This window comes from Zasmidium cellare (genome assembly GCF_010093935.1).
Source record: "Zasmidium cellare ATCC 36951 unplaced genomic scaffold M409scaffold_1, whole genome shotgun sequence".
In the NCBI taxonomy this organism is placed as follows: domain Eukaryota; kingdom Fungi; phylum Ascomycota; class Dothideomycetes; order Mycosphaerellales; family Mycosphaerellaceae; genus Zasmidium; species Zasmidium cellare.
Window position 1 is genome coordinate 1,372,365 of NW_022986945.1, and position 27,226 is coordinate 1,399,590.

General features: G+C 55.0%; 9 protein-coding genes across 9 annotated transcripts; 7 read left to right on the plus strand and 2 right to left on the minus strand.

The window, feature by feature from the left end:
• Positions 1-1,794: 1,794 nt before the first annotated feature.
• On the plus strand, positions 1,795-3,095 carry M409DRAFT_16184 (uncharacterized protein; the record flags this gene model as incomplete). The annotated part of the gene is made up of 3 exons (XM_033803523.1): positions 1,795-1,865; positions 1,919-1,949; positions 2,001-3,095. 3 exons carry the CDS (start codon positions 1,795-1,797, stop codon positions 3,093-3,095), a joined length of 1,197 nt encoding a protein of 398 aa, XP_033674805.1.
• A 931-nt stretch (positions 3,096-4,026) lies between these two features.
• On the plus strand, positions 4,027-8,220 carry M409DRAFT_48826 (glycosyltransferase family 1 protein; the record flags this gene model as incomplete). The annotated part of the gene is made up of 1 exon (XM_033811053.1): positions 4,027-8,220. The coding sequence occupies one exon, from the start codon at positions 4,027-4,029 to the stop codon at positions 8,218-8,220; it is 4,194 nt and encodes a 1,397-aa protein (XP_033674806.1).
• A 782-nt stretch (positions 8,221-9,002) lies between these two features.
• M409DRAFT_16186 (glycoside hydrolase family 27 protein) lies at positions 9,003-10,483 on the plus strand (the record flags this gene model as incomplete). The annotated part of the gene is made up of 2 exons (XM_033803524.1): positions 9,003-9,559; positions 9,616-10,483. The coding sequence occupies 2 exons, from the start codon at positions 9,003-9,005 to the stop codon at positions 10,481-10,483; spliced, it is 1,425 nt and encodes a 474-aa protein (XP_033674807.1).
• A 932-nt stretch (positions 10,484-11,415) lies between these two features.
• Positions 11,416-13,084, plus strand: M409DRAFT_16187 (uncharacterized protein; the record flags this gene model as incomplete). The annotated part of the gene is made up of 4 exons (XM_033803525.1): positions 11,416-11,481; positions 11,691-11,894; positions 11,948-12,173; positions 12,246-13,084. The coding sequence occupies 4 exons, from the start codon at positions 11,416-11,418 to the stop codon at positions 13,082-13,084; spliced, it is 1,335 nt and encodes a 444-aa protein (XP_033674808.1).
• A 161-nt stretch (positions 13,085-13,245) lies between these two features.
• M409DRAFT_62136 (uncharacterized protein) lies at positions 13,246-14,329 on the plus strand (the record flags this gene model as incomplete). The annotated part of the gene is made up of 2 exons (XM_033815037.1): positions 13,246-13,369; positions 13,521-14,329. The coding sequence occupies 2 exons, from the start codon at positions 13,246-13,248 to the stop codon at positions 14,327-14,329; spliced, it is 933 nt and encodes a 310-aa protein (XP_033674809.1).
• A 2,491-nt stretch (positions 14,330-16,820) lies between these two features.
• Positions 16,821-17,897, minus strand: M409DRAFT_16189 (uncharacterized protein; the record flags this gene model as incomplete). Its single annotated transcript, XM_033803526.1, has 1 exon — positions 16,821-17,897. The coding sequence occupies one exon, from the start codon at positions 17,895-17,897 to the stop codon at positions 16,821-16,823; it is 1,077 nt and encodes a 358-aa protein (XP_033674810.1).
• A 1,180-nt stretch (positions 17,898-19,077) lies between these two features.
• M409DRAFT_48830 (carbohydrate-binding module family 18 protein) lies at positions 19,078-20,889 on the plus strand (the record flags this gene model as incomplete). The annotated part of the gene is made up of 1 exon (XM_033811054.1): positions 19,078-20,889. The coding sequence occupies one exon, from the start codon at positions 19,078-19,080 to the stop codon at positions 20,887-20,889; it is 1,812 nt and encodes a 603-aa protein (XP_033674811.1).
• Positions 20,890-21,785: 896 nt separating this feature from the next.
• Positions 21,786-22,795, minus strand: M409DRAFT_62138 (uncharacterized protein; the record flags this gene model as incomplete). The annotated part of the gene is made up of 3 exons (XM_033815038.1): positions 21,786-22,154; positions 22,228-22,585; positions 22,791-22,795. 3 exons carry the CDS (start codon positions 22,793-22,795, stop codon positions 21,786-21,788), a joined length of 732 nt encoding a protein of 243 aa, XP_033674812.1.
• Positions 22,796-23,872: 1,077 nt separating this feature from the next.
• M409DRAFT_16192 (GMC oxidoreductase) lies at positions 23,873-25,905 on the plus strand (the record flags this gene model as incomplete). Its single annotated transcript, XM_033803527.1, has 4 exons — positions 23,873-24,296; positions 24,349-24,998; positions 25,055-25,796; positions 25,859-25,905. 4 exons carry the CDS (start codon positions 23,873-23,875, stop codon positions 25,903-25,905), a joined length of 1,863 nt encoding a protein of 620 aa, XP_033674813.1.
• Between the last annotated feature and the right edge of the window lie 1,321 nt (positions 25,906-27,226).

Consider the following 27,226-nt stretch of genomic DNA (forward strand, 5'->3'; position numbering starts at 1 on the left):
TCAGGAGGGACGACAGCAGGGCTAGCAGCAACGAGAGCCGCGGGTGGTGTGGTGTGCTGTTGTCGTCGAGCGCGTGAAATGTTGGAGCTCCCAGGGACCTGTGGTGGGTGAGTGCTGAACACCCTTTCACGTCCCCCACGTGCAAGACGATTCGCCGGCGTGTTGTAATGCGCGAAAACTGTTGGTCAACTGCGGCAGCGCAAGCACGACACCGGCTCCTTGCCAAATCGAAAGTACAAGCGCGATCAGCAGACACCGACTCGGTCGTCGCACAGCCACCTGTGACTGTGAGAGCGTGTCGCAGCAGGCGGCCAGCCTGGCGGTTTCGACAAAGCTGGTCCAATGTCATCTTGGCGAGGCCCGGGGAAGCCTAGCCAATCGCAGGTGGGCCGTCCGGCGCTCAGCAGAGTGAGGTCTTCGTCACCCTCTGTCGCGACTACAAGTTCGCCCGCGAGCGACGTGCCCGTTTGCCGTGCAGCGGCCGGTGAACTCTGCGACGGTAGACGCTCCCAGCCCGTATAGAATTGTCACGGCTTGGGAGGCGACCCTTGCTGGCGACCGCCCGTCGTTTGGCCCTCGTATGGCTCGGCGTGCGTCGAAGGGTAGCTGCACCGCCTCCCGTCGGCTTGTCATGGTCCTGGATGAGATTGGCAGAGGCTCGTCGGGACATTCATCATGATCGCTGGCGAGAGCCTTGCGTCGGAGAATGTCCCGCAGCGCCAATTCGCCGCAATAATGACAAGAGAGCGCCGTCGAGACTCCTAGACAAGTTAGACCTCGTCCAAGGCCCGAGTCTGGCAGTTAGCACTCTTTGCATTCCAGGCAGACCAAGAGAGAGACTGTCCCTCAGCTCGTCCTTGAGCATTGGGTTCAGTGTGCATTCTTCACAATTCTGGAGAGTGAATTGCAGGAGCAACGACTTTCTGAAGCTCAGCCGCAGCAGGAGGGAGCAACGTGTTGCGGGCCCCAACAGCTGCGATTGCCACGGATTGGCGACACTTCATTGTCGTTCGTTCTCGCACCACAACGAGACGCAGAAATGCAAGACGAAGAAGCCGTCAGATGTGAACAAGACTACAACGACGCGAGAGCACGAGATATAGAGCACGCATGAGGACAGGCCGGAATCTGCATCGACCGACGTTCCATTGCGACTTGCGACAGAGCGGACAGCGAGGCCTTCCTGCTCCGAGACTTGGCTCGCATCGCGCCAGAAGATGCATCCATGTTGTACCAGGTGTACCCAAGAGGCGTGGATGTTACATTTGGACAATGTGAAGCCGTCACGAAGTTACGCAGGCTGAGGAACGCATTGTTACTGAGGCGTGAGATGACCTCGATCGTTATTCAGGGCTGCTCGCTCTTCCTGCTGAACTCACGCGGAGACACAGCCAAGTCCATTGTTCCAGGTGATGGCGCGTAGCTCAGGACGGGCTGGTGAAAGTAGAGGTATCGCCGCCTTCGTCCTGGCAAACACCTCTCGTACCAGCGCATTCCAGATACTGGCCGTATACGTTTCCTGGTGCATGTTGTTCGGTTTCGACGCACCACATGTCAGGCTGGGTCGAGTGCAGTTCATCAAATAGTTGACCTAACATGTGATTGTCGACGGTCGCGTGAAGCATCGACTTTGGGCACTCGTTCCTGCAGTGACGTCGTCCACGGCGCTTGCCTCATCCAGAGCTGTGGCGGGTCACCCAGGCAGCGAGTTGCGCATCGTTCGAGCTCCCTCTCCATCCCATCATCAACACAACAACCACATCTCCCTTCCATCACCATCTCTCATCTGCAATTATGAAGGGAAACTCACTGTTGGCATCGGCCCTGGTGGCTGGCACCGCCTCTGCCGGCGTGCACAAGATGAAGTGCGTCACGCCAGCTCATCTGCGTCGCAAACATGCGCTGACTGCTCCAACAGGCTCCAGAAGGTCTCCTTGTCCGAGCAGCTCGTAAGCCATCTCCAATGCGTCGCCAGCGGATGCCACTGACACTGTCTGCAGGAGGGCATGAGCATTGAGGACCACGTCCAGCGCCTCGGCCAGAAGTACATGGGTATCCGCCCACAGAACCGCCTCAACGAGATGTTCAAGGAGACATCCGTCCACGCCGAGAAGGGCCACCCCGTCGCCGTCGACAACTTCCTGAACGCCCAGTACTTCAGCGAGATCGAGATCGGTACTCCACCACAGAACTTCAAGGTCGTGTTGGACACTGGCAGCTCCAACTTGTGGGTGCCCAGCCAAGATTGTGGTTCCATCGCCTGCTACTTGCATTCCAAGTACGACCACAGCGAGTCGAGCACATACAAGAAGAACGGGTCAGATTTCGCCATCAGATACGGCTCGGGCAGCCTTGAAGGCTATGTCAGCCAGGACACCGTCGCCATTGGTGACCTCAGCATCAAGAATCAGCTCTTCGCTGAGGCTACCGCGGAGCCAGGTCTTGCCTTTGCATTCGGCCGATTCGATGGCATCTTGGGTCTGGGCTATGACACCATCTCCGTCAACGGCATTCCACCGCCATTTTACAACATGATTGACCAAGGCCTGCTTGACGAGAAGGTCTTTGCGTTCTACCTCAGCGACACCAACGAGGGCAGCGAGTCTGAGGCTATCTTTGGCGGTGTTGACAAGAGCCACTACTCCGGCGATCTCACTAAGATCCCTCTCCGCCGCAAGGCCTACTGGGAGGTCGATCTCGATGCCATCACCTTCGGTGACCAGACCGCCGAGATCGACTCCACTGGTGCCATCCTCGACACTGGAACCTCCCTTCTCGCCCTTCCATCTACTCTTGCTGAGCTCTTGAACAAGGAGATCGGTGCCAAGAAGTCGTACAACGGCCAGTACACCGTCGAATGCAGCAAGCGTGATTCCCTGCCAGACCTTACCTTTACCCTGACTGGCCACAACTTCACCATCGGCCCATACGACTACATTCTTGAGGTCCAGGGCAGCTGTATTAGCGCCTTCATGGGCTTTGACATCCCAGAGCCAGCTGGCCCACTCGCCATCCTCGGTGACGCTTTCCTCCGCAAGTGGTACTCCGTTTACGACCTCGAGAACAACGCCGTTGGTCTCGCCAAGGCCAAGTAAACAAGCCCAGACTATGTAATAGTAGGAACTGAATGGCAAAGTACGGTGCGCATACAAGGCGTTCGATGACGAAGCTTAGGACGGAGGATACCTTACGCAGACTGTGTACCTAGTAGGATAATGGCCGCAGACGACGAAGAAGCGGATCTCATAGCGTAGACAATGTATTCATGACAACAGCATTCACGTCCAGCGTTTCTTCCATCCAGACGAGGTCGAGGATGGTCCCTGTAAAAAGTGAGATCTCAGAAAGAGTCGCTTTGTACCTGCGTCTTCGGCTTCTTCATGCCTGTGCTCTCTTCGCAGACAGTTGGAATAGAGCGCATGTATCCAGCAAAGTCAGAACGCTTGGATTTCATTCCAGCGTGCAAGTGACGCCTTCTCTGTTATCTTCGTGAGCGAACGGTACGGTCACATGTACCTCGAGCTGTCATCACATGCCACCAAATGGAAGATTGTCGGCCGTGCGCGGACCCTGGCTTGCCGATCTCATCATCACCCGACCCGACTTCACCACACGCACTCTCGCCGCATCTTTCACCCTCGTAGCTCTACCTAATACCTTAATCAATTCTTTCGCCCCCAACGGCCATCAGGGTAGCCGCTCTATTGCCTGATGCACCCAGGCCACTGCATGCGCCAAGATGTAGCGACTCCGATTGTGTGGTAACGAGTGAACGGTTGAGAGCAGTGCTGCAGCATAGCTTGTTCGCGGTACTCCCGAACGGCCTGGAGCCTCGAAGGCACAATCACTGGACAGTAATACAGTCGCGTTTGCACCAAAAAGAGCTGTGAAAATAGAAGGGCGAGGCGGCAAACAGCGTCAGTCGCTGCCGACAGCACCGGTGAAGGTGACTCGAGCACGTGTAAGACCTCATTCACGTGCTTAAGCAAACGGACGTCACTTGCGACTTCACTTCACTCGTTCACCATGACTTCACCGGAACAACCCCGCCGACATTCGAGCTCGTTCAAACACCGCCTCCAACGCAGAGAGGCCAACGTCCGCGAGCGAGGACGAGGCACCATGGATCTACCTGAGCGGTTCAAGGTCGACGACGACGGCGATGGCGATGACGGCACTGGAGTCGACAACCCCAATTTCGCACACCAGAGCATGTACGGCATGATCGCCGCGCAGTCGGGTGGAGTCAACTTCCCAGGCTGGTTCCAGCACGACAGTGGAAGTGAGAGTGAGCGTGACGAAGACAAGTCTGGCGCAAGCAAGATATCGGGAGATGAGAAGAAGCTGAGCGAGAAGGGTGCACGACCAGCAACCAGCAAGGACATCCGGAAAGACAAGCCTGCAGTGAAGAAGCACGGCCAGGGACCGAGTGAGAACAAGCTAGTCCATAGCTTTCTCAAGCCCATCAAAGAGAAGGACGCTTCGCAGCACGAGGACCCGATGACGCAGTCACAGCTGCTTCCACCCCGCGACGAACAGCATTCACAAGAGGCGGAACAACCTACACCAGCACAGGCAGATACCCCTGTCCTAGACCGCAAGTTGCAAGCCATGGCCATGGCAGATGTAGGAACGTTGGATTCTGCGAACATCTCGAAGAATGAGAAAGAGAAGGAACCTGGACAGACGGTGAAAGATAAGGCAAAGACGTCGCTCACCCAGACCGTCGCGACCATTTTCCAATTCGAAGAGCCAGAGGACGTTGTGGCCGAATACCCCTGCTGGTACACTAAGAACGTTATACTGCAAGGTTTCATGTACATCACCACCAAGCATGTCTGCTTCTACAGCTATTTGCATCAGAAGACCAACACGGTGCTCAAGAACGGCCACATTGGAAAGCAAAGCAAGCATGGCTACGTCTATCACCAATACTGGTTCGTCTTGAAAGGAGACAGCTTTTCGTATTACAGAAGCTCGGCAGATCCCTACTTTCCTCTCGGCATGGTCGATCTGCGCTACGCCATCTCTGCAGACATCACCACTCCTGAGGAGGGCCATGAAGCAACAGACTTCACCATTACCACTCCCGATCGAGTGTACTACTACCGAGCCGAACAACCATCATCCGCAAAGGAATGGGTCAAACAGCTACAGAAGGTCATCTTCAGAAACCACAACGATGGTGACTCAGTCAAGCTATCATTGCCGATGCAGAACATCGCAGATGTAGAGGAGACCAACGTAATCGAATTGGCGGACACCATCAAGCTTAGGGTGCTTGCCGGTGACGATACCTACGCGATCGATGAGTACTTCTTCACATTCGTCAAGCACGGCAAAGATGCTTTGAAGGTGCTGAAGGGCATGATTGAGGGCAACAGCGCCAAGAAAGGTATTGCCAAGGATGGCAGCCTCAGCCCAGTGCGACAGATGCGGTCGTCAGATACTCAGCTGCGGTCGCCTGCCAGACAAGGCCAGGAGCCTGCCCGCTCAACTCTCTCACCACTCGCAGCAGGTGGAACGGCCAGTCCGCAGAAAAGCAGCCGAAGCGGTAGCAGTGGAGGCCCAGACGAGCACAGCAAACCGCCCTATCCACCGAACATGCTGGAATCGAGTGAGAGCTTCGTCACCTCTTCCTCTACCCTTGACGACAGCACCGATCCCGACATGTCTGCCAGCCAGATGTTGGTTGACGATGGCATGTTCCAACGCCCAACCTTCAGCATGCAGCAGTATCGTGGCACCTTTCCAGACAGGACTGCCGAGCGAGAAGAATCAGAGGAGTCGTCCCGAGAGTCAAGTGCCGAGCGCGTGCGTGTTCAGCCTCCTGACAAGGATCGTCCTCAAGCACACCGTAACGAGAGTGGTGGATCTGGTCGAACGATAGAGGCTGAGCCCAAGAACAAGACACAACCGATCACCATCAAAGCACCAGGGCGTCTGGCACGTGGTATATCCATGCCCCTACAGCATGCCAAGACTGTCGCCGACGTCGTGCGATCATCGAGCAAGGCAGTGGGCTCGTACCTCAGCAGCAGCCCCAAGACATACATCTCGAATTTCTCCGAAGCCTTCACTGGTGGAAAGCGATACTACACTGATTCCGCACGACTGGCGCCTGACGACAGCATCCAGGACCCCGACCAAGAGAAGGAAGTTGCGGAACACGAGCGACGTTTTAGACAACATTTCGCGTTGCCAGAGACCGAGAACCTGGTTGCTGTCTTCTTCTGCTGGCTGCACAAGACCATTCCGACCTACGGCAAAATCTATATCGGCACCACCAACTTCTGCTTTCGCAGCTTGCTGTACGGTGTGGGGACCAAGGTCATCCTTCCACACACACAAATTTCGAGCGTCCAGAAGCAGAGCGGTTTTCGCTGGGGCTACCCAGGCATGGTGATGATCATCAAAGGACACCCTGAGCTGTTCTTCGAATTCCCTACTAACGACTTGCGCAACGACGCCGAAGCCGCTGTCCGATTGATCTTGCCAGATCCATCCAGACAGGTTGCGCAGTCTACGATACTAACGCCAGAAGAACGCCAAAATGCCGTCGCCGCTGCCGCCGAGAATGACTTGTTGAGAGAGGCGAGGAAGGAGGGATTTACTGACGATGATTCACAGTTACCAGAGCATTTGCGCGACCCGCCTCCGCCCATTCTGTTCGGTGATCCCGCCAAGGCGAAACTCGAGATCAAGCCCAAGAAGTCCCTACGCATCGTCTGCCTCACCATCGGCTCCCGCGGTGACGTCCAGCCATTCATAGCACTTTGCAAGGGCCTTATCGCTGAAGGTCATCGTCCAAAGATCGCCACCCATGCGGAATTCAGGCCTTGGGTGGAGAAGCACGGCATCGAGTTCGCAGAAGTCGCGGGCGATCCAGCAGAGCTGATGAGGATCTGTGTCGAGAATGGCATGTTCACGCCATCGTTCATCTTTGAAGCAAACTCGACCTACCGCAGCTGGTTGGATCTTCTTTGCCAGACTGGTTGGGCCGCATGCCGTGATGCAGAGATGATCATCGAGAGCCCTGTCGCAATGGTGGGCATTCACATTGCGGAGGCGCTAGAGGTCCCATACTTCCGCGCCTTCACCATGCCGTGGACGAGGACAACGACATACCCGCATGCGTTTGCCGCTCACAGCAGTAAGAAGGGCGGCATGTACAACTGGGCGACATACACCCTCTTCGAGAATGTGCTCTGGTCGTGGCCCTCGTGGCAGATCAACCACTGGCGTCGGAAGACCCTGAACTTGCCATCCACGAGTCTTGGTCGTCTGCAGGTCGACCAGATCCCATTCCTATACAACGTCTCTCCGAGCGTGTTCATCCCACCTCTCGACTTCTGCGACTGGCACAACGTCACCGGATACTGGTTCCTGGACGAGGGCGAGGATTACCAACCACCAGAAGATCTTGCCAAATTCATCAAGAAAGCCCGAGACGACGGGCAGAAGCTCGTCTACATTGGCTTTGGCTCTGTCGTGGTGTCCGATGCGAGACTGTTGACCCAACACATCGTCGAAGCGGTGCTCAAAGCCGACGTCCGCTGCATTCTGTCCAAAGGCTGGTCCGACCGCTTGAACAAAGACAACGCCAACCAGATCCCCATCGAGCTGCCACCCTCCATCTTCCCAGTCACCTCAGTACCCCACGACTGGCTCTTCAAGCAGATCGACGCGGCAGTCCACCACGGCGGCGCCGGCACCACAGGCGCCTCCCTCCGCGCCGGGATCCCGACCCTCATCAAGCCCTTCTTCGGCGACCAAAACTTCTGGGCGAGCCGAGTGGAAGACCTGCGCGTCGGCGTGCACCTTAGAAAGGTCACGACCAACCAGCTCGGCAAAGCACTCTGGGTCGCCGTGCACGACGAGCGCATGCGCACGCAAGCCGCCCTCCTCGGCGAACAGATCCGCGCGGAGCAGGGCGTCGACACGGCGATATACGCCCTGTACAGCAACCTCGCCCGCGCCAAGGACCAGATTAAGAAGCGGAATGTGGCGGGCGAGGGCGCGGAGGATGTGGAGGAGAACTGGACGTTCATCGACGGGGATAGTCTGGAGGATGCGCCTGTGACCGAGGAGGGCGAGATGCCGATGCAGAAGCATGTGGTTGATGAGGCGGATGAGAGTGATGTGGATGAGGAGATGGCGGCGGAGGAGGCGGAGGTGGAGAATCGGAAGTTGAGGGAGGCGGGGAGGAAGGTGGTTTGATTGACCTATACTGTTGATTGGAGAATGAGGATGGATGAGATGACTTGGGGAGTTTGAGAATGGATGTGGATCAGGATGGATACGGGACGGCTCTCTGCTTTTGGGGTCTTTAGCGTGGAGTTTTTGGGCAAAGAGGACGACGAATCGAACCACGGGCAGGCTACTACGATGACTTGATTGAATGATGAAGCGTTGTGTTGCGTTGCATGGCGTTTTGACTCTTTTGATACCATGGCTCCAGGGTGAATACCTGAGCACGATGCTACTAGATGAGAAAGAGAGGAAATCGAACCCTTATTGGAATCCTTCACTCAATCCTATTACCTCTTCAGTTCTGTTCATTTGCTTAGAGGGAATCAACTCCAAGAGCGGTATGTGGTACCTGCATGTGCATGTGTATGTGATGATGACCGATCTTCCCCCCTCAAAACGTCATCTTGCAGTTCTTACAATACATTTCTTTGATCACTCTATACATATACATGCAGAGGTAGGACTAAGAAAGCCGTCCTCTTCGTATTCTTTACGTACTGAAAGGTGAGGTTCGTATTTGTCTTCTGACGATGTCAACATACCCCGCCCACTCGCAAGGCTCAAAGCCGCAACTTCGTCCGTGTGAGATCGTCTGTTCGCCATCGCAACACTACATTGCATCGCACCGCCGGGTTGGTCCCTCCACATGTCGTCGGGTTGGGGGGTTTATATAGTAGCCATACTTGCCATGTTTGAGGTACGAAAGAAGGACGTCGTTTCAAGGAAGCAAGTCTACTCAATTCGTAATCATGGCTCTCCTCCCCCTCCTCTCCCTGCTGCCACTCCTGGCTTCCGCGCAAACGCCTCTCACCGTAGTGAAATACTCCTCCACACCAAACGGCTTCACCACGCCGCCGAGGGGCTTCAACTCCTTCGGTCTGCAGGTCAATACCGGAGCGCAACCCAACTTCTCATTCAATCAATCCTCTATCCTAACGCAAGCCCGCGCGCTCGTGGCCAACTCACCTGCATCCCTCCTCGCGGATGGGGATTACTACATCTCTCTCGACTCCGGGTGGAGCGTCGGGTGTAATGGCGACCAGTACGGCAGGATCATCGACGATACGAGCAAGTTTGATATTTCGGATCTGGCGCCGGAGTTGCATTCGATGGGGCTGAAGTTGGGGGTTTATGTTGTTCCTGGGTCTTTTCATGACGATGGGGATAAGACGATCGAGGGGACGAGTATTGCGATTAGGGATACGTGGGATGGGCATGATAATGGGTTGTGTCGGATGGATTTTGATGATGCGAAGGATGGGGTGCAGCAGTGGCATGATTCGGTCGTGGGGTTGTTTGCGGATTGGTGAGTCGTTGTTGTTGAAGTGGTTTGTTGAGGCGCTGACTCTTTCTTCTTCGTAGGGGCGTCGATCTGATCAAGTTCGACTACGTTACTCCTGGCTCTCCGTCTCCTGGCAGTGCGACTCTGCAACCGAACACCTCTGGCTCGGTCATCGCGTTTCATAAAGCGATCGAGAAAGTGGGTAGACCGATTCGTCTGGATATCTCTTGGAAGTTGGAGAGAAACGACTCGTTCTTCGATATCTGGGAGGCTAATGCGGATTCGATGAGGCTGGATCAGGATCTCAATGCTCAGGGAGGGAATAAGCTGGTCGAGTGGGCTGTGGTACAACGAGCGATCGAGAACTACCGCCAATTCATCAGCACTGTTATCGACGACAACCACCTACCATTGACCATCCATCCGGACATGGACAACGCGTTCATTGGCAACCCGGAGAGCGTAACCGGCGTATCTGATGCAGAAAGAACGACGATCGCAACCCACTGGATCGCCGCGGGCGCGAACCTGCTCTCTGGATCCGATTTCACCAACCTTGATGACTTGGGCAAGAAGTTATTGACGTTACCAGAGGCGTGGGTCGACGTGGCCAACTTCACCGCCCAGTATCCCATGCAGCCCCGGAACCCGGGTACTGGAAAGAACTCGCCTCAGCAACTGCAGGTTTGGATTGCCGGACCCGATGGATCAGGCGATGCGGCGGTGGTGCTGGCGAACTATGGGCCGGACCAAGGACAGGGCAATTTCAACACTAGCCTGGAGGGTACGCAGAACGTGACTGCCACCTGGGCTGACCTTGGTCTCTCCGGCTCGTATCAGGTGCGCAACGTGTGGGAGTCTGTAGATTTGGGGACGTTGGACAGCCAGATCAGCGCGCAGCTTGGTGAGGGTGAGAGCCAGCTTTTGAGATTCCAGCGCGCCTCTTAGGAAGTAGATCAATCCTAGATGGCATGAAGTGATCCTCGCTGCCGATTAAGTTCTGGGAGAGATTTTTTACGAACGTACGACGGTGTAGGAGGTCGGTAAGTTTAGGGTTTGCTTGATCGCGGAACAGAGCTGCTTTGTCATGATCATGCCCAATGATAGCAGCATCTGATATATGGGATGAATTGCAGTAGACCGATTAGGCCTAGAAGTCAGGCTGCATGACTTCAACGTCCGAGGGGCCCCTGCAATAAAGTTGTCACCGATGATCTCGAGAGCGGGCGGGGGCGGAGAAGCGGCTGAGGGGGCGGAACGATGTATTCGCCGACATGTTTGGAATGCCTCTGATGGTTGTGGAAATATGTGAGAAGTCTGGCCGCGCTGTGTCCAGTAGATCGGTCCTCTGCGTTTAAGGACCGAGTGTCTGCGGCTTCCGAGGCGCGCTCGAGGCAGCCGCGATGGGAGAGGTGAGGCCACAGCCAAGCTTCTTGTTTGCAGGCATAGGACCTTGTCGATTTCGCGGTCGAGTGCCTGAATGGACGTGAAAGGGGAGAATACGGGCTACCATGCCTGTTCGAAGAAGCCCATGTCGTGTCGAGCGCACACAGAATAAAGTCCGAGGTTTAATGCGAGGGTGAGAAAGAAGAAGGCTAAAATTGCTTCGATCCGCCGCCCGCACGGACCCAAAACCATAACTAAGCAGAGACAGTCGATGTTCTACTTTGCATCGACATTCCGGCCCTTCCACTGGCGAGCAGTGATGGGTCTGCGAGTTCGAGACGACAACGACGACGAGTGACGAGCGAAGAACTGAACAAGCCCGTGCAAGACGACGTGAACAGAAGCCGCGACGCTGAATCAACAACCCAGCTCTCGGTCTCGGTTCCTCGGTCTGCCTGCCGACATCTATCCACACATCCCTGGCAGTAAACGAAATGCCCAGACTCAACCACAAGAAGACGCGGACCGGCTGTCAGCGATGCAAGGCGAGGAAGGTCAAGGTCAGTGTACGCCCTCGTTGTTTGCTCAAGACGGGATGGATGTCATATGCTTTCACACTGTGCAAGTCACTTCTGCGACCCGGCCTCCGACCATGCCATCAACAAGAGGCATCGAAATTCGAGACCATGTTCAACCCCCAAGAGCAAACTTTTCAACAGCATCTTGTGAGTGTCGTGTGGGATGAATAGGACTGACGTGCTCCTCGCAGTGCGATGAGCAGCGACCGAAATGCTCTGCCTGCACACGCCACAATGTGTCCTGCGAATACATCGATCCAACACCTCGAAGATCGGACAATTTGTCCTTGACGACCCCTCCCGCTGAGTCGAACGGATATCATGGAGACCTACAAGGGCTTGATCCCAAACTTGAGATTCGCCTCATGCACGAATGGACTGCCTACACGTGCTCGGTAAAAACTTTCCTGTGGCAGGACTCCAAGCAGCCTCGACTGACTTACAACAGAGCTTCTCGACTGGTACGGAGTTCTGGCGTTTCCAGGCACCGCTGTTCGCCATGGAGCATCGCATGGTACTAGATGCCATGTTTGCTCTGGCAGCTCTACACTTTTCGCGACAATCGCCAAAGCAATGGATTCCAATGGAAGGCCGCATGGTACCGATACGAGATCCCATTCAGAAGCCTGCCTATGCCACCAAGGACATATCTGCTCAGTGGAAAGAGAATGAAGGTGCGTTGAGAGGGAGCACAGAGATGTTTGGAGGACATTAAAAGCTTTGTTGATCATGCTGACGACTTGTAGATGCCGTAGACGCAGCAAACGCTTTGCGCAATTCGAACAACGCTGACTACGTTAGCACGAAACGCAGACAAGAGATGCTCATCAACGCGCGTGTCTACTTCGACAGAGCCATCGATGGCCATCGCAGAGGTCTCTCAGCACTCACACGAGAGAACGTCGAAGCCGTCTACATCACCTCCATCCTCGTATCATTTCACGCATTGTTCACTCTAAGCGACTCCTACGAAGACAGGACCCTCCCAACACTGGATCCCGTCGTATGGCTACGCCTTGCCGATGGGACTCGATATCTATGCGAGGTGTGGAGAGGGCTCATGGGCGAAGAATTTCTTGAAGCCAACGGTGTCTACTTCGGGCGCGGCAAACTGGACGAAGAAGACGCGCTTTTCCAGCGTGAATTCGGCAGACCGTTCGAGAAAGTCCTCACTTTCAACGAAGAGTACGAGATGGCATCTCCAGGAGACAAGGATTCGTACCAGAAGTGCACGGCGTATATCGCATTGGTGTACAAGAGCATCATCGAAGGAAGCGAACCAGCACTCGCCAACTGCCGTCGCTTGGTAGCGCTGCCCTCACGGCTACCCAAGCGCTTTCTGGAACTGCTTGATATGCGGGCTCCTAGAGCAATGGTCCTGCTTGCGCATGCGTTTGCTCTGATGAAACTCATCTCAGACACTGTTCCCTGGTTTGCGGGCATAGCTGAGCAGCAGGTCCCAAAAATCTATCAGATCCTCCAACCTGGTTGGCAAGAGCTGATGGCTTGGCCCATGAGGATCGTTGAAGGACGGTCGGAGCAAGAATCGAAGGGAATTGACATTCGAGATATCATCTCTTTGTGAGGACACGAGGTCTGTGAGCCAAATTTCTCGACCACATTATCAAACTTCTCAGAGCACCTCAAATACTGCTCGTCTGGTTCCCCAATGGCTATGTCCTATGCTAGCGACTGCAAGCTTGGAGTAGAAGAGGGCTTGAAGTGAGGAGTATCCGTTCGACCGAGATGCAAGTCCCATCCTGCTTGTCACCAGAAATGCGACCTTGCGCGAAGAGCAATCCCTATGGCCATCACAAACGACAGCCGCAATGGCACGCAGAGCCCGATCCGCAAGGTAGTGATCCTTGGCGTGAGTTTGTCGAGACCTCTTCTCACGTGAAGCTGCTAAGCAACCGACCTGCAGGACAATCGACTAGCATCGAGCATCAAATCCGGTCTGATAACGAGCGACCTCGACATACATCAAATCGCCCACGCTCAGTCCAGCGCATCAACAAAAGACAATATCACCGTCCATAAAAGTGACTTCGCCCAACCATCCCTCACCTCACTATTCACAACCGTCGCCCCCGACATCATATTCAGCACTCAATCCGCCGGCTCATTTTCCTTCCAAAAAGAACTCATCACCACCGCAATCCAAACCAACATCCCACGCTTCGTCGCCGCAGAATTCGGGCACGACACACTCAACCCCAAAATCCAGGACCGTCTACCTCCTTACAAAGAAAAAGCAAAAGTTATCGAGTACCTCCAGGAATACGAGAAATCTATCGAGTGGACCGCAGTAGCAACAGGCTGCTTCCCCCTCGATCATGTCCTCATTACGGGAACCCTAGGCTTCGACCTCAAATGGCAGAGCGCCATGATTCCAGGCTCAGGCCATGAGAAATTCGCAGCAAGTTCGTCTTCGTGGATCGGTCGCGTGGCTCACTCCATAATCACACACTGGAGCGGAGTCAAAAACCAGTACATCTACGCCGCCGGCATGACAGTCAGCGGCCATGAGATTATGCAATCTCTCCAGGATCAGACGGGCCAGACGTGGGAAGTGGGCAATGTAGACGTGGAGGATCTCGTTCATGAAGGGGAGAGGAGGTTCGAACGTGGATTTCCTGATGCGGGCATGTTCCTCATGGAGAGAAGTGTGTTGTTCGACAAGGGCTTGGATGCGGTGAGACCTTCTGTGGAGAGAGACGCGAAAGAGATGCTTGGCTTGGGTGTTGCGGGCGAGAGTTTGGAGGATGTTATTCGCGATGTTGTGCATGAGTATGAGCATCGTGGCCATGGTGATTGTGGGTGCGAGTAAGGACTCCGTCAGCCAACGGGCAGTCGATGTCTGGAAATGCATCAGCGTTTGACTACTACTCACCAAGCATCGACAAGGTCCACTGTTTCACATCGGCCCAGCTCCCATGACGACCTCACGATCCTTGCTCTCCTGCCTCCTCTCTCACACTCCCCACCACCCAAGAACAACTCCTATCCCTTCATCAGTGCCGGCCTATCGGCAACATCATGTGACATCGGTCCGAGACGGCCACCACGATGCCGACATCTCGCGCCCACAGCGGGGCAATGCGTACCCGCCGGCCATTGGAATCTCGTCTCGACATTCACACAGTCGTCAATGGCATCTGCGGATATCGCAGTGATTGGCATGACAGTATGACTCTTCACAGCTGAGGCGCCGCACGTGGCGTAGACTATCCACCCACACTTAGCTTACTGTAGGATGGAAGTCGGGACTAGCAATGCCGTCGTACACAGGTAAGGTATTTCAAGTTGTGCCGTAGCGACGATGACTCTTCAATCTGTTCCCAGAGATGTGGTTCGGTCGCGCAAGCGTGCCTTGGCAGCGATCCCGATGCATTGGTTCAGATGTGTTTAGATGTCTTTGTTTGCAACAAACCTGGAACTTTCTTTGTGGTGGCACTTGCGCTTTCGACGCTAGAACGTCACTTTTTCATGAGCTGGCACGACAGTGCTTAGAAATTGACACTTGACTTCAGGGTTGAGAGGGGATTTAAAGGAGGGCTCAGAAGCGAAGAACACGAAGCGAGCCATCTTTCCAACACAACAAGAATCTGACAGGAAGTCATCATCCCAAAGCAAACGAGCAGACGAAGCAATGGCGCCCAAGATCTTCATGTGGGTATCGCAGGAGCCCACAACGAGCGCTCACGTCACTGACACTGGAGAATAGCACCGGCGGCACTGGCTACATCGGCGGAACCGTCCTGGACACCATCGTCAAGAAGCACCCAGAGTACGAGATCACCGCGCTGCTTCGCAATCCACCCGAGGACTTCGCCAAGACGTATCCCAACGTCAAAGTCGTCAGAGGAGACTATGACAACGCGGATGTGCTGAGCGAGGAGGCTTCCAAGGCGGATGTCGTTGTTCGTAAGTTGCCTTTTCTTCTCTGAGAATACCTTCTTTCATGTTGTTGTTGCCAGAGAGAAGCTGGGGCAGCTAGCTGGGAGCTTTTTGGGTCACAAAGAGGTGTTGTTCGGCATTCGTGCGCAGGGTTGCGAATCCTGCTGAGGACATCCTTGCGTGAGATTCGGCCAGGGCCTCCATGCGCTGCGAGATCTGCTGCATCTTCGATCGTGTCGCACACGTGGCGACTCGTCAAGTGATGTTGGACGGAAATGCAATGCCTGCGAATGCCTTCGATCTTTCGAGTTGAAGCATCGCCGATGACTGACCACGTCGTGCAGATAACGGCAACTCAGACCACGTCCACAGCATCACGGCCTTGATCGACGGCAGCCTCAAGAGCGGTAAGCATCCCGTACCAAAGCCCAGCCCTTCGTCCACCAACTAACGACCCCCTCCCCACGACAACAGACAAGAAGACCTTCCTCCTCCACCTCAGCGGCACAGGCCTCATCGCCGACTGGCGCTCCCCCTCCTGGGTCGGCAAGCTCAACCCCAAGATCTGGTCCGACATCACCGACATCCAAGAAATCACCACCCGTCCGGACGGCGAACTCCACCGCCACGTCGACAAGCTCATCCTTTCCGCCGCCCAAACCCACCCCTCCCGACTCGCGACCGCCATCGTCTGTCCCCCGGACATCTACGGTCCTGGCCGGGGCCTGAAGAACAAGCACACGGTTTACTTCCCGGTGTTCCTGACGGAGATCCAGAGGCTGAGCAAGCCGTTCTACGGCAACGAGGGCGCAAATGTGCGGAGTTGGGTGCACATTGAGGATCTGGTGAAGGTGTACTTGGGCTTGGTGGAGAGCGCCGTGAAGGGTGGGGAGGGTGCGCAGTGGGGCGGGGAGGTGAGTTGAACTTTCTCCCAATGGTCGTATCCTTTTTTTTTTCTTTCACTCGTATTGACATCCACGGCAGGGCTACTACTTCGCGGCCTCGCAAGAGCACTCGCAGCGCGAGCTCGCCGAGCGCTCCGCCGTCATCCTCCAGAAGTTCAGCATCGGCGACGGCACGGCCAGGTCCATCTCCACCGAAGAGGTCGACCAGACCATGGCGGCGTTTGGAGTCCCGCACATCGGAACGTACATGTTCGGCGCCAACTCGAGGTCGCGAGCGGATCGGGCGGAGAAGAACTTTGGGTACGCTCCGAGTGCGCCTGGGCTGTGGGCGTCGCTGGAGGAGGAGCTGCGTGTTGCTTCGCAGCTGGAGTCGATCAGTTTCCAGGGTAATACTTTTTAGTTCTTTGGTGGACGGAGCGGATGGAGTTGAGGTCGGCGGCACTCCAGTCTTTTGTTTTGTGAGGCCTGAACATGGGGTATGTGTGTGTTTTCGGCCTAGATGGAATGCAAATCAGATCAATCATCATCTTCCTCTCCAGCAGCATCTTCCTCCTCCGCACCATCGTCCTCCGCAGCTGCAGTGCTCGCCTGTCCTCCTGCTGCTCCACCACCCTTATTTCGTTCCAGAAACCCCAACGACGCCGCGATCGCACCTCTCCCCTTCCTCCCAGCATCAGACCTCGCCCCCTGCTCACCAAATTTCCGCCTCCGTTTCCGCGGCCGATCGCCCTTCGCAGCCAGCTGCTCGTCCTTGGCTTTCTGAAGTTTCGCAGCCTGGAATTCTTTATCTTTCTTACGGATCTCTTCGATATTGTCCGGTGGATCGTATACTCGAATTCCGTGGAATGGGATGGGGTCGTGCTCGCCTTTCTTTAGCTTGACCTCTGAGAGACGTTCGAGGAAAGAGGCTTGGTCTTTGACGGCTTTGCTGGTTAGCAGTTCTTGTGGGATTTCTAGCAGTGTGCCTGGTGTTTGAGTGCTTGGGGCGGGCGTGGACTTTTGCGAACGCTCTTCCAGTTCGTATTCACTGTCGGATGCGTCCTTGATTTCAATGGCGTTGGTTTGAGCGCCGCCTTCCTGTCGTCGTCCGCCATCTTCACGGGGTTTGAGGGATGCGGGCTTTCCGATCAGTCTGGTCTGCGATGTGCCGACAACATCGAGCACTGTCCCTGCTCGACGAGGGCTTGGTATGTCTCCAGCTTGAGCGATGTGTACCTGCGTGCCAAGGTCGGTGCTCCAGTAGCAGGAAAAGATCTGGTCGTCAAATTTAATCAGAGGGTTTGTGGTATGCAAGTCAATGATCTGCAGATTGCCGACGGGTTTGGCAGAGGCGTCGTCCTCGATTTCATTCACTGCTCCCTCCTCGCCATCCTTCTCCTCGTTGCGTGGCAAGCCCCGTGCGGCCCCGTCGGACTCGTGGCTGCCGTTTGCGGGGGCGGATTTCTGCAGCAGTGCATCTGGAATGTGCGTGGTGAGGTCGAGGGTGAAGTACCAGTCCTCCGTCTCGGTCGCATCATACTCGTACTCCCACTCGTCGTCGTCGTCGTCCTTCACGATTGCGGGCGCACCGTCACTGGCGATGGGCTGGCCCATTGTTGGTCACCGCTCAGGTGTGCGAAGGAGTCGGTGGTCTAGACAACGTGCAGATAGCACGAAGTCTAAGTGGCCACTCACGTCACCTGCGTTCCCCTCAACGCACGCACAGGTGAAGGTGTTGTGCGTTTCACATGCCAGCGACGACGAGGTGGTGTGGTGTGCGGTCTCCCTTCTGATCAGTCGCCTGAGGCCGTGGTCAAGAGCTGTCGTCGCCAGGAGCAGGCGCGTGTGGGCGCAATTGGACGCAGGATGTCGACGCAGGGAAGGTCGTGCAGACTGCCAATCGGGACATGGCAGTGTTGCAGCCCAGTTTCGGCCAGTGGGCGCCGCTCAACCTGACACATTCACCGCACACGCTGCTGTGATTCGCTGCTCGGCCGCTCCTCGACGACTGTTTTGGCTCTCTTTGTCGTCGTCTCGGCAAAGCGTGATGCGCTGGGCCGGAGTATGGCACTGCTTGGACCATGCCCTGCTGACTGCACCCGCATGCCGATTAAAGCGACCGCCATGCCCCCCAAACTCGTACGTCCTTTCGTGCGTGAATGATACCACCGCCGCTGAGTTGACGGCTGTACGGACGCTCGTACGGTCGACACCGCCGCCTTGTCCATCGTTACCACAGCGCACAGTTCTCTAGCATTGCTACAATTGCAGGGCCGGACGCTGCGGGCTGCATCTGCCACGTCTGCCACCGGGGTCGTCGACGTCTGGCATAGATCTTACCAAGCTGCTCGACGTCAGTATCCGACGAAGCCGGCCGCCAGACAGCAGCGATTCGTCACGAGATCAACTTCCGAACTCGATCCAACCTACCGCATCGACTAGCGCATTCTTGACTGAGGCTTACCACCCGCTGTGCACATCTCGTTCAGTGGCTTCCTCGGACCTTTCCACCTTGCAGGTACCGCTCTCATCCACCCGACTTCCGCCCTTCCTGCGCACTCGAATCTCACTCCGCCCACGCTCTCTTTCACCTACTACAACATCTCAACCCATTCGCTCCACCAACATCTCACCTCTCCCGCATCTCCTGCCATTGCAGCGTTCAGCGACCATTCACTCGCACCTCACCGTCGCTCCCGCAATCGATCCAAATGTCCCGGTAGTACAGAAGCGCTACGCTACCACCGCTATCTCCGTCGTGGTCGCCAATCTCCCACCGCTCTAAACACTCCCCATGCGGCGCCCCAGCGGTCGGCAATGCTTCTTCGGCTTCTGTTCAGTCGCTTTGGTCTACATTGCGCTGACGGGCCTCGTGGTGCATCTCACCAAAGGAAGTAATCTTGCCGAACTGGCCGAGAACAAGGCATGGGTCGCGAGTTCGAAGTACTGGCTGGATCGCCAGCTATGCACGTGGCTCGGACTGTGCGGAGTACAGCACTGGGTGTTCAAAAGCGCATGGACGTGGGAAGAAGTGGACGATGATGACGATACTGTGGATGAAGTCCGTCTCCCCGAATGGTGGACTTCGGGCGAAGAGGATCCCAACTCGTGGTCAAGAGAAGAGATCCAACGCAGAGAAATACCACAATACGTGCTGGACCACGCACCCTATGTTCACCTATTCTCCGGAGAAGAATACTGGCCCAGTGATCTGGGTGATCACCTTATCCACACATCGCCTTTCCTAAACTATAGCAAGATTCTGGATCTATCCGAAGACCGAAATCTCACCAACCTCAACGAACTTAATGATTACACGGTGGGACAGCATGGCAGGTTCATGTATCTCCAAAGCGACGACAACGTCGAAGAAAAGCCCGAGTGGCTGGCCAGTGAGAAGAACATTCCCAAGGTACCCGAAAGAACGGCCGGCGACGATAACGAAGATCCGCCGTGGCCGAGCCTTGACGATATCAAAGACTTTGACCTGGAGTCAGCCAAGCAACAGGCTCTTGCAAACCATCCGCCAAAAGAATCGAGCCAAGAAGCATATCCGCAAATGTGGCCGGCGGAGCTGGTGGTTAGTGAAGATGGACGATGCGGTGGCAGCAGTGGATTCACGTGTACAGGCAGTAAATTCGGTCGGTGCTGCTCTATCTACGGATGGTGCGGAAAGAGCGACGATTACTGTGGGGATCCTTGCGATCCGCTATCGGGAACGTGCTACGATCCATACAACCCTCCCCGGGGACCACATCCGGACTTACGCCGACGCTCGCTCGATGTAAAGGCTGAAAGGCATCGGCCAGAAGAAGGTGGACGAAGTTCGGCACCGGCGATCCTTGTCGTCGTTCCTAAAGACGATGGCATCGTCGACGCTTTTTGGTTCTTCTTCTATTCCTACAACTTGGGCCAACGTGTGTTGAACATTCGATTCGGTAACCATGTTGGTGACTGGGAACACACCACCATCCGATTTAAGAATGGCAAGCCCCATTCTGTGTTCCTTTCAGAGCACGACTTTGGACAGGCGTATACTTGGAAAGCTATGGAGAAGTACATTCCTAGCTACGACGGCTCAGGAACTATGATCGGCAGTTGGAGTAACGAGACCGCCGCCAGACACGCCAAGCGGCCTGTCGTGTACAGCGCTGTTGGATCGCACGCCATGTACGGCACGCCCGGATTGCATCCTTATATTCTCCCTTTTGGACTCCTGCATGACGAGACAGACCGCGGACCCCTGTGGGACCCGGCACAGAACTTGCAGTCGTACACTTACGACTACAGGACAAGAGAAGTTCGAGCTTCGACTTTGAACCCTCTCTCCCCAATCGGTTGGTTCCACTATGGAGGCCACTGGGGCGACAAATACTACCCTCTCTCCGACCCTCGACAATACCGCTTTGCCGGCCAGTATCACTACGTCAACGGCCCAACAGGACCCAAGTTCAAGAACCTAGGCCGATCGAAGATATGCCAAGGCGCTGGGGATTGCGCCGTGAGGCACTGGCTAGGCGGCTCCAAACCAGCCGCCCACTCCCCACCGGAAGAAGAAGTCGAAGAGGGCGGACTCCCCGGCGGCAACGTCACCGACACAACGTGACTGCTGCTATCACATCCTCTCTCTTTAGATCTCTGGTGGATCCTCCCTACAGCGACGACTCTTTTGGCTTTTTTGTTACGCTTTATGATACCCTATGCGATTTCACGGCGGCGTGAAGAACTTTTTTTGAAGAAGCGATAGATGAACATACATTGAGAAAGCATTGCATTGTGATGCGATCGACGTGATAGAATCAGATTGGTCGGGCTGTCTCTGGCTGTCTACGTATGAGTAATGATGGCGACGGCGACGGCGACCGCGATAGATAGATTTTTACTTTGGTTTTGTGGAATGCATATATGACTTTGAGAAGAATTGATCGACGGAGGAAGTTTCATCCTCATTATTTGGTGGCGATGTGAGTTGAGTTCAGTGACTTCGATCCTTTTGCTCGCTTTATCTTCCCGCTCGCTGTTCCTCTGATACGGGAGGGAGGATTCTGGTTCTTACACGAACGACGCGTGGACATCTCTTCAGGATGTTGATGTTACGTGTGTCTCATGCCCCCGAAACCCGAAATCAATGGAGCGGAGTTGGACCATGTCCAACACTATTGAGTTCGACCTTCTGGACTGCCAGAAAAGCCCTACTTCGCCACGCTGCACCTCTCTCGTCTTGCAGTGGGTCTGTCGCCTCGAATTAAGTCAGTAGCCAATTTCTTCGTACTTTTTTGTCACGGTCAGTCAATCACGTACGCGTTAATGGTTGAGAGCGAACAGAGAGTGGCGCAAACGGATCTGGAACGCTGGAGATTGTTGAGACGTCAGCTTTTTCGTAAGGTCGTCCAATTCATTAATCTTCTGCATTGCTTTGCTTTGACTCGAAGAAAGGTCGACAGCCATGCATTCTATGATGTACAGTACAATTTTCAGCAGAATAGAGTTCCCTCCACCTCTCTAAGCCATACCGCCATTGACAGCCACAACCTGCCCCGACAACCACGACGACCCACTGACAAACACAATACTCTCCGCGATCTCCTCGGGCGTGCCGATGCGGCCCTGCGGGTTGAAGTTGGCGATGGTCTTGAGCATCTCCTCGCTCTTGCCCTTGTAGAAGAGCTCGGTGCCCGTGGGGCCGGGCGCGATGGCGTTGACGAAGATGCCTTTGCGGCCGACGTCTTTGTTCAGCACGCGCGTCATCTGCTCGATGGCGCCCTTGGTGGAGTTGTAGAGCAGGTAGGCGGGTTGGACGGTCGAGGCTTTGGTGAGGGTGGTGGAGAGGAAGACGATGTGCGAGCCCTTTGGCATGTGGGGGACTGCTTTCTGTTGTTTCGGACTATGTTAGCTGATGGTCTTCATTGGATGGCTCGATGACCATTTTGTCGTTGGTACTTACCTGAGCGAGGAAGTATGGGCCCTTCACGTTCAGGGTGAAGGTGCGGTCGAAGTCCTCCTCGGTGGTGTGCTCGAGGTCCTTCATGGGGAGAATCCCAGCATTGGCAATCAGCACATCGATGCGGCCGAAGCGGTTGACGGTCTGCTTGACCAGAAAGTCAATGCCGCTCAGAGTGCTGCAGTCAGCCTTGACGGCGAGAGCCCGATCAGCACCAATCTTGCCCACGAGGTCCTTAGCGGCCTGCTCGTCAGAGTTAAAGTTGACAACAACCGACGAGCCAGCAGCAGCGAGAGCAAGAGCGGTCGCCTTGCCAATACCCTTCGAGGCACCAGTAACAAGGGCAATCTTGCCGGCGAGGCTGGGAACGCGAGCCATGGTCGAGGTGGAATCGCTGTCAGAGCTGTCGACAGATGAGGTCTTCTGCTTCTCGGGAATCGCAGCAGGTAGTGGGGTGTCGGATACGCCCTCTTTGGGTGTGCAGCACAGGAGGATGTTCTTCAGGGTGGTGCCAACCATTTGCTATGATTGCTGCACTCTCTGGACTACTGCATTTCCAAGGAAGCGCCATGGCTGTCACGTATTATACCTGGCAAGTTCGCGAGGTGAACGTCATTGGCGTCATTGCCAAAAGCAACACTCATGCTGGACCCGAGTACGTGTAGTCGGTGTTGTGTGATACTCCAGACTGAAAGGCTGCATTGGCAAGGTTGTTGGGAGGGAAGAAAGTGTGGTTCACGGAACGTCAGTGCTTATCTGATCGGCGCGGGCCTCCCACTAGCGCGCCGGCAAGCGAGACCCGAGTAAAAAGGCTAATCCTCAACGTCACCTTGCCCAACTTCACACCACCTTGTGCCATGTAACTAAACACAGTATGCGCGAAGATCATCACCATTCGTCTGCGAGCGTGTAGACAGGACCATCGCTACCGAACTGGGCTTTCTGAGATATCTACGGTGCTCAGCAGGATCACGTGCTGCCGAGAATCCGAAAGAACTCTCCGTGAGCGATCGAGGACAACGACCACCACATTTACTCTCGTGTGAGACATGAACACATGGAACTTGTGCATGAAGCGAACGTGTGTGCCACGTGGTTAATACTCCCATGAAAGTTGTGGCACACGTGAATCATCTACCTAATCAAGGCTATTCTCAACATACTGAAACTGATGGTTCCTTTTTGGACTCATACGGCTTTGGCTAAATCGCGATCGGATACCAACTATCGCCTATTCACCTTGTCGCTCCTATGATGCAGTTCCGTCTGTGCAGACCAATCGCTACCCAGCCTGGTCACTTCGGTGTTGGTTGCACTCGGCGCCATACTATCGCTTGCCCTCCGGCCCGACATCTGTCTCTACCAATACGGTACGTGTGCCGTCCATGGCTTCGCTATTGTTGTATTGTTCTCAGGCGAGCCATGTGCGGCTCGGTGTCCTGTATCGCGGTCTCGCGATGGATGCATCCTCCCAAAGAGATGATGAGGAGCCCATCTCAAGGTAGGCGATTCGACGAGTCGTAGACCCGTATAAGACTTGAGCGATGCCGAGCCATTTCCACGATTCCATCTCCTGTCATCGATCGTCTGTTTCTGCCCTTCCTTCGCTTGCATCGTTCGCTGTGAACAAACTCAATCGGCTGCGAATATGCCGACCAGAAATTTGTTTGTAGCGCTTCTGAGCGTAGCATCAGTCGTCACTGCGGCTCCCGTTGGTAATGGTCTACCAGTGGTGGGATCAGCTTTTGGTGTGCCAGGCCAGAACTACACCTTTGACTATGTCATTGTTGGTGGAGGCAACGCTGGATTGACCGTCGCCTACAGACTTGCTCAGAACTCTGCACTCAACATCGCCGTGGTTGAGGCGGGAACCTTCTACGAGACGACCAATGGCAACCTTAGTCAGATTCCTCAGAGCGATTTGTACTACGCGGGCAAGGCTGTGAATGACTGGCAGCCTGGGATCGATTGGGGTTTCGTCACGACCCCCCAGACAGGAGCTCAGAATGCCAGAATTCACTATCCTCGAGGGAAATGTTTTGGCGGGAGCTCTGCGCGCAACTACATGACTTGTAAGTATCTTATTACCTCGAGATCTCTCGCTCTACTGACAGCACTTTTCAGATCATGCCTCGACAGCAGATTCCTATCAACGATGGGCAGACTATGTCGGCGACCAGAGTTACACGTTCGACAACTTCTACCCCTTCTTCAAAAAGAGCCAGAACTTCACTCCACCAGACAGTCGACGTATTGCGAACTCAACTCCACAGTACGTCGCCTCTCAGCTCGGCACAAGTGGGCCCCTGTCCGTCATCTTCCCTGCGTGGGCTGGCGCCTTTGGAACGTTTGTCGTGAAAGGCTTGTCTGCCATTGGCATCAATCCCATTCAGGGGTTCGAAAGTGGAAAATTGATCGGCTCGTCGTATGCGCTGGCTACAATCGACTACACGACCAACTTCCGAGACTCCTCTGAGGTCGCTTTTCTGCAGCCTGCAATCGCACAGTCGATCTCGAGACCCAGTCCGAATCTTATCGTCTTCCCAAACACCCTTGGCAAGAAGATCATTTTCAACTCCGCCAAGAAAGCTACTGGTGTGCAGGTCAACACTGATGGCCTTACATATACTCTTAGCGTGAGCAAAGAGGTCATTGTGTCTGCTGGGGCTTTCCAGTCTCCACAGCTGCTTATGGTCTCTGGCATCGGTCCCGCCGCTACTCTTCAACAGCATGGTATTCCAGTGCTAGCTAACCGTCCTGGTGTTGGTCAGAATGTAGGTACCTTCCACATGATTTCGAGCCTTCGGCCGCTGACTCGGAGGTATTGCAGATGACCGACCATATCCTCTTCGGTCAAACCTACCGTGTCAATGTCATTACCGGTTCTTATTTATCGCAAGGAAACAATATGGCCACTGCCGTACAGCAATTCCATCAAGGATATGGCCAATTGACGAACCCTAACGTCGACTACTTCGGCTGGGAGAAATTGCCCCGAAACTCGACCAACTTCAACAACGCCACCATCAAGGCTCTCAACTCTTTCCCCGCCGACTGGCCAGACATAGAAATCATAGCGCCGGGGGGCTACTTTGGATATTCACAGAACTACATCACCGACAACCCTACCGATAGTTACAATTATGCATCCCTGGTGGCTGGGCTGGTCGCCCCCCTTTCCAGGGGTTGGGTGAACATCTCCTCGGCCGACACCGCAGACGCCCCTCTCATCAATCCCAACTGGCTCGTAGACCCAGTCGACCAAGCCGCCGCCATCGCCGCCTTCAAACGCACCCGAGCAATCTGGCAATCCAGTCCAATGAAGCCCCTATTAATCGGCCCAGAATACTTCCCCGGCTCTGCGGTCTCAACCGATGCCCAGATTCTGGACTTCATCCAGAAGAGCTTCAGCACCATCTTCCACGCTGCCGTGACGTGCCGCATGGGTCGTGCGAATGATCCGAATGCTGTGGTCGACCCCCAAGCTCGGGTCATTGGCGTGACTGGTGTGCGGGTTGTGGATGCTTCGTCTTTTGCTCTTCTGCCTCCTGGACATCCTATGTCTACTGTTTGTAAGTCTTTCCTGTTCATTGATCGTGTCTTGGAATGTGGCTGACCTGTCGTCCCCAAATAGATGCGTTGGCTGAGAAGATCTCTGCTTCCATCCTTGCGGGCAACTAGATACCATATAGACACTGGGATTGTAACTCTTTTGAAGAATATGTCGAATGACAAGTTATACTATATTTCGAATCAACTTCGTTGTTGCTCTTGTGCATAGCTTGGGGTCAGGCTGCGAGGCTGGAAGAGGCGATAGTCAGAGTCGAGTTCGGCCATAATGCGAATTACTGTACATACACTGCGCAGCCTCTCATCTTATTAAAATCGTCGCGCGGTGTCTTCCAGATGTAGCTGTCCAAACGAGTTGGGCGTCGATCTCTGCACACGTACAGACTGTCACGCTCGGTCGCTCCGATCGTTCCTCCGTCTCCTTGGGTACATAGTCGCGACTCTTGAGAATGAAACGTCTCATGAAATTAGAAAAAAAAAAACGAGTACAGAAGCGAGATGGACGTGCGAAGTCTTTCAGGTAGTGAGAGACAAGACCTACATAGATATGCGAAAATCGCAACGATCGACGCCACGCACATAGCGAGACCCCATCGACGCCATCTCGGCATTACAACGAGTCGCACAGACGTCACATACGCAGTAGCCCCGGGAAATTGACACCTAGACTCCTGAATGATGATCACGGGGTCTGCGCTCCCGCCCACGATGGCGCCCGCTCCCTAGGGCTCTAAGCGAAGGCGATCGTGGTCCACTGAACAGAGTAGCAGAAGCAAGTCGATCCACCGGGCCTGGGATGCTGCTGTAGCGAAGCGAGCTACATCACATCGCATCGCCTCGCGTGACGGGATTCCTTCAGACTCTGCCTCCCCCGTTCGTTCCAGCCAGACCGCCAGCCAGCCCCCCGTACGTCTCCCCGAGCCGTGTCTCGCCAAACGTCATTGTACTCGTGAGAAGAGTGGCCTCCTGGACCGGAGGATTGCTGCCACATCTTCCAGTCGACGTCAATCGTCTCCGAAGTAGCATGGTGTCGGGGATAGATCGTGAAGTCGCACAAGTCCCCTTGTCAACCAACTCCGTTCCATCATCGGAGCGGTCTTCAAGCAGCGTCGTCCGGACTCCCCGCTCGCGGCGGTGGAGATGTCGATGGAACGATCGCGGAGCCCAAGTCTGTGGGCGACGTCGCTGGCCCTCCAACCGTCTACTCATGTCTGATCGTAACTCCGGGCTCTACTCTGTCTGCAACGTGCATTGACATCGTACAAAGCGTCCAAGTCTCGCAAGGCGGAATCCATAGCTCGATCTATTCGACCCCTATGACGGCGCCATTGGGTCATGAGACGCAGATTTCCTGCTCAGCATTGGCCCACAACAGCAATATGCGAGAACGGATCAGTTGCGGAAGACGATGGGAGCAATGGAGGAGATCTTA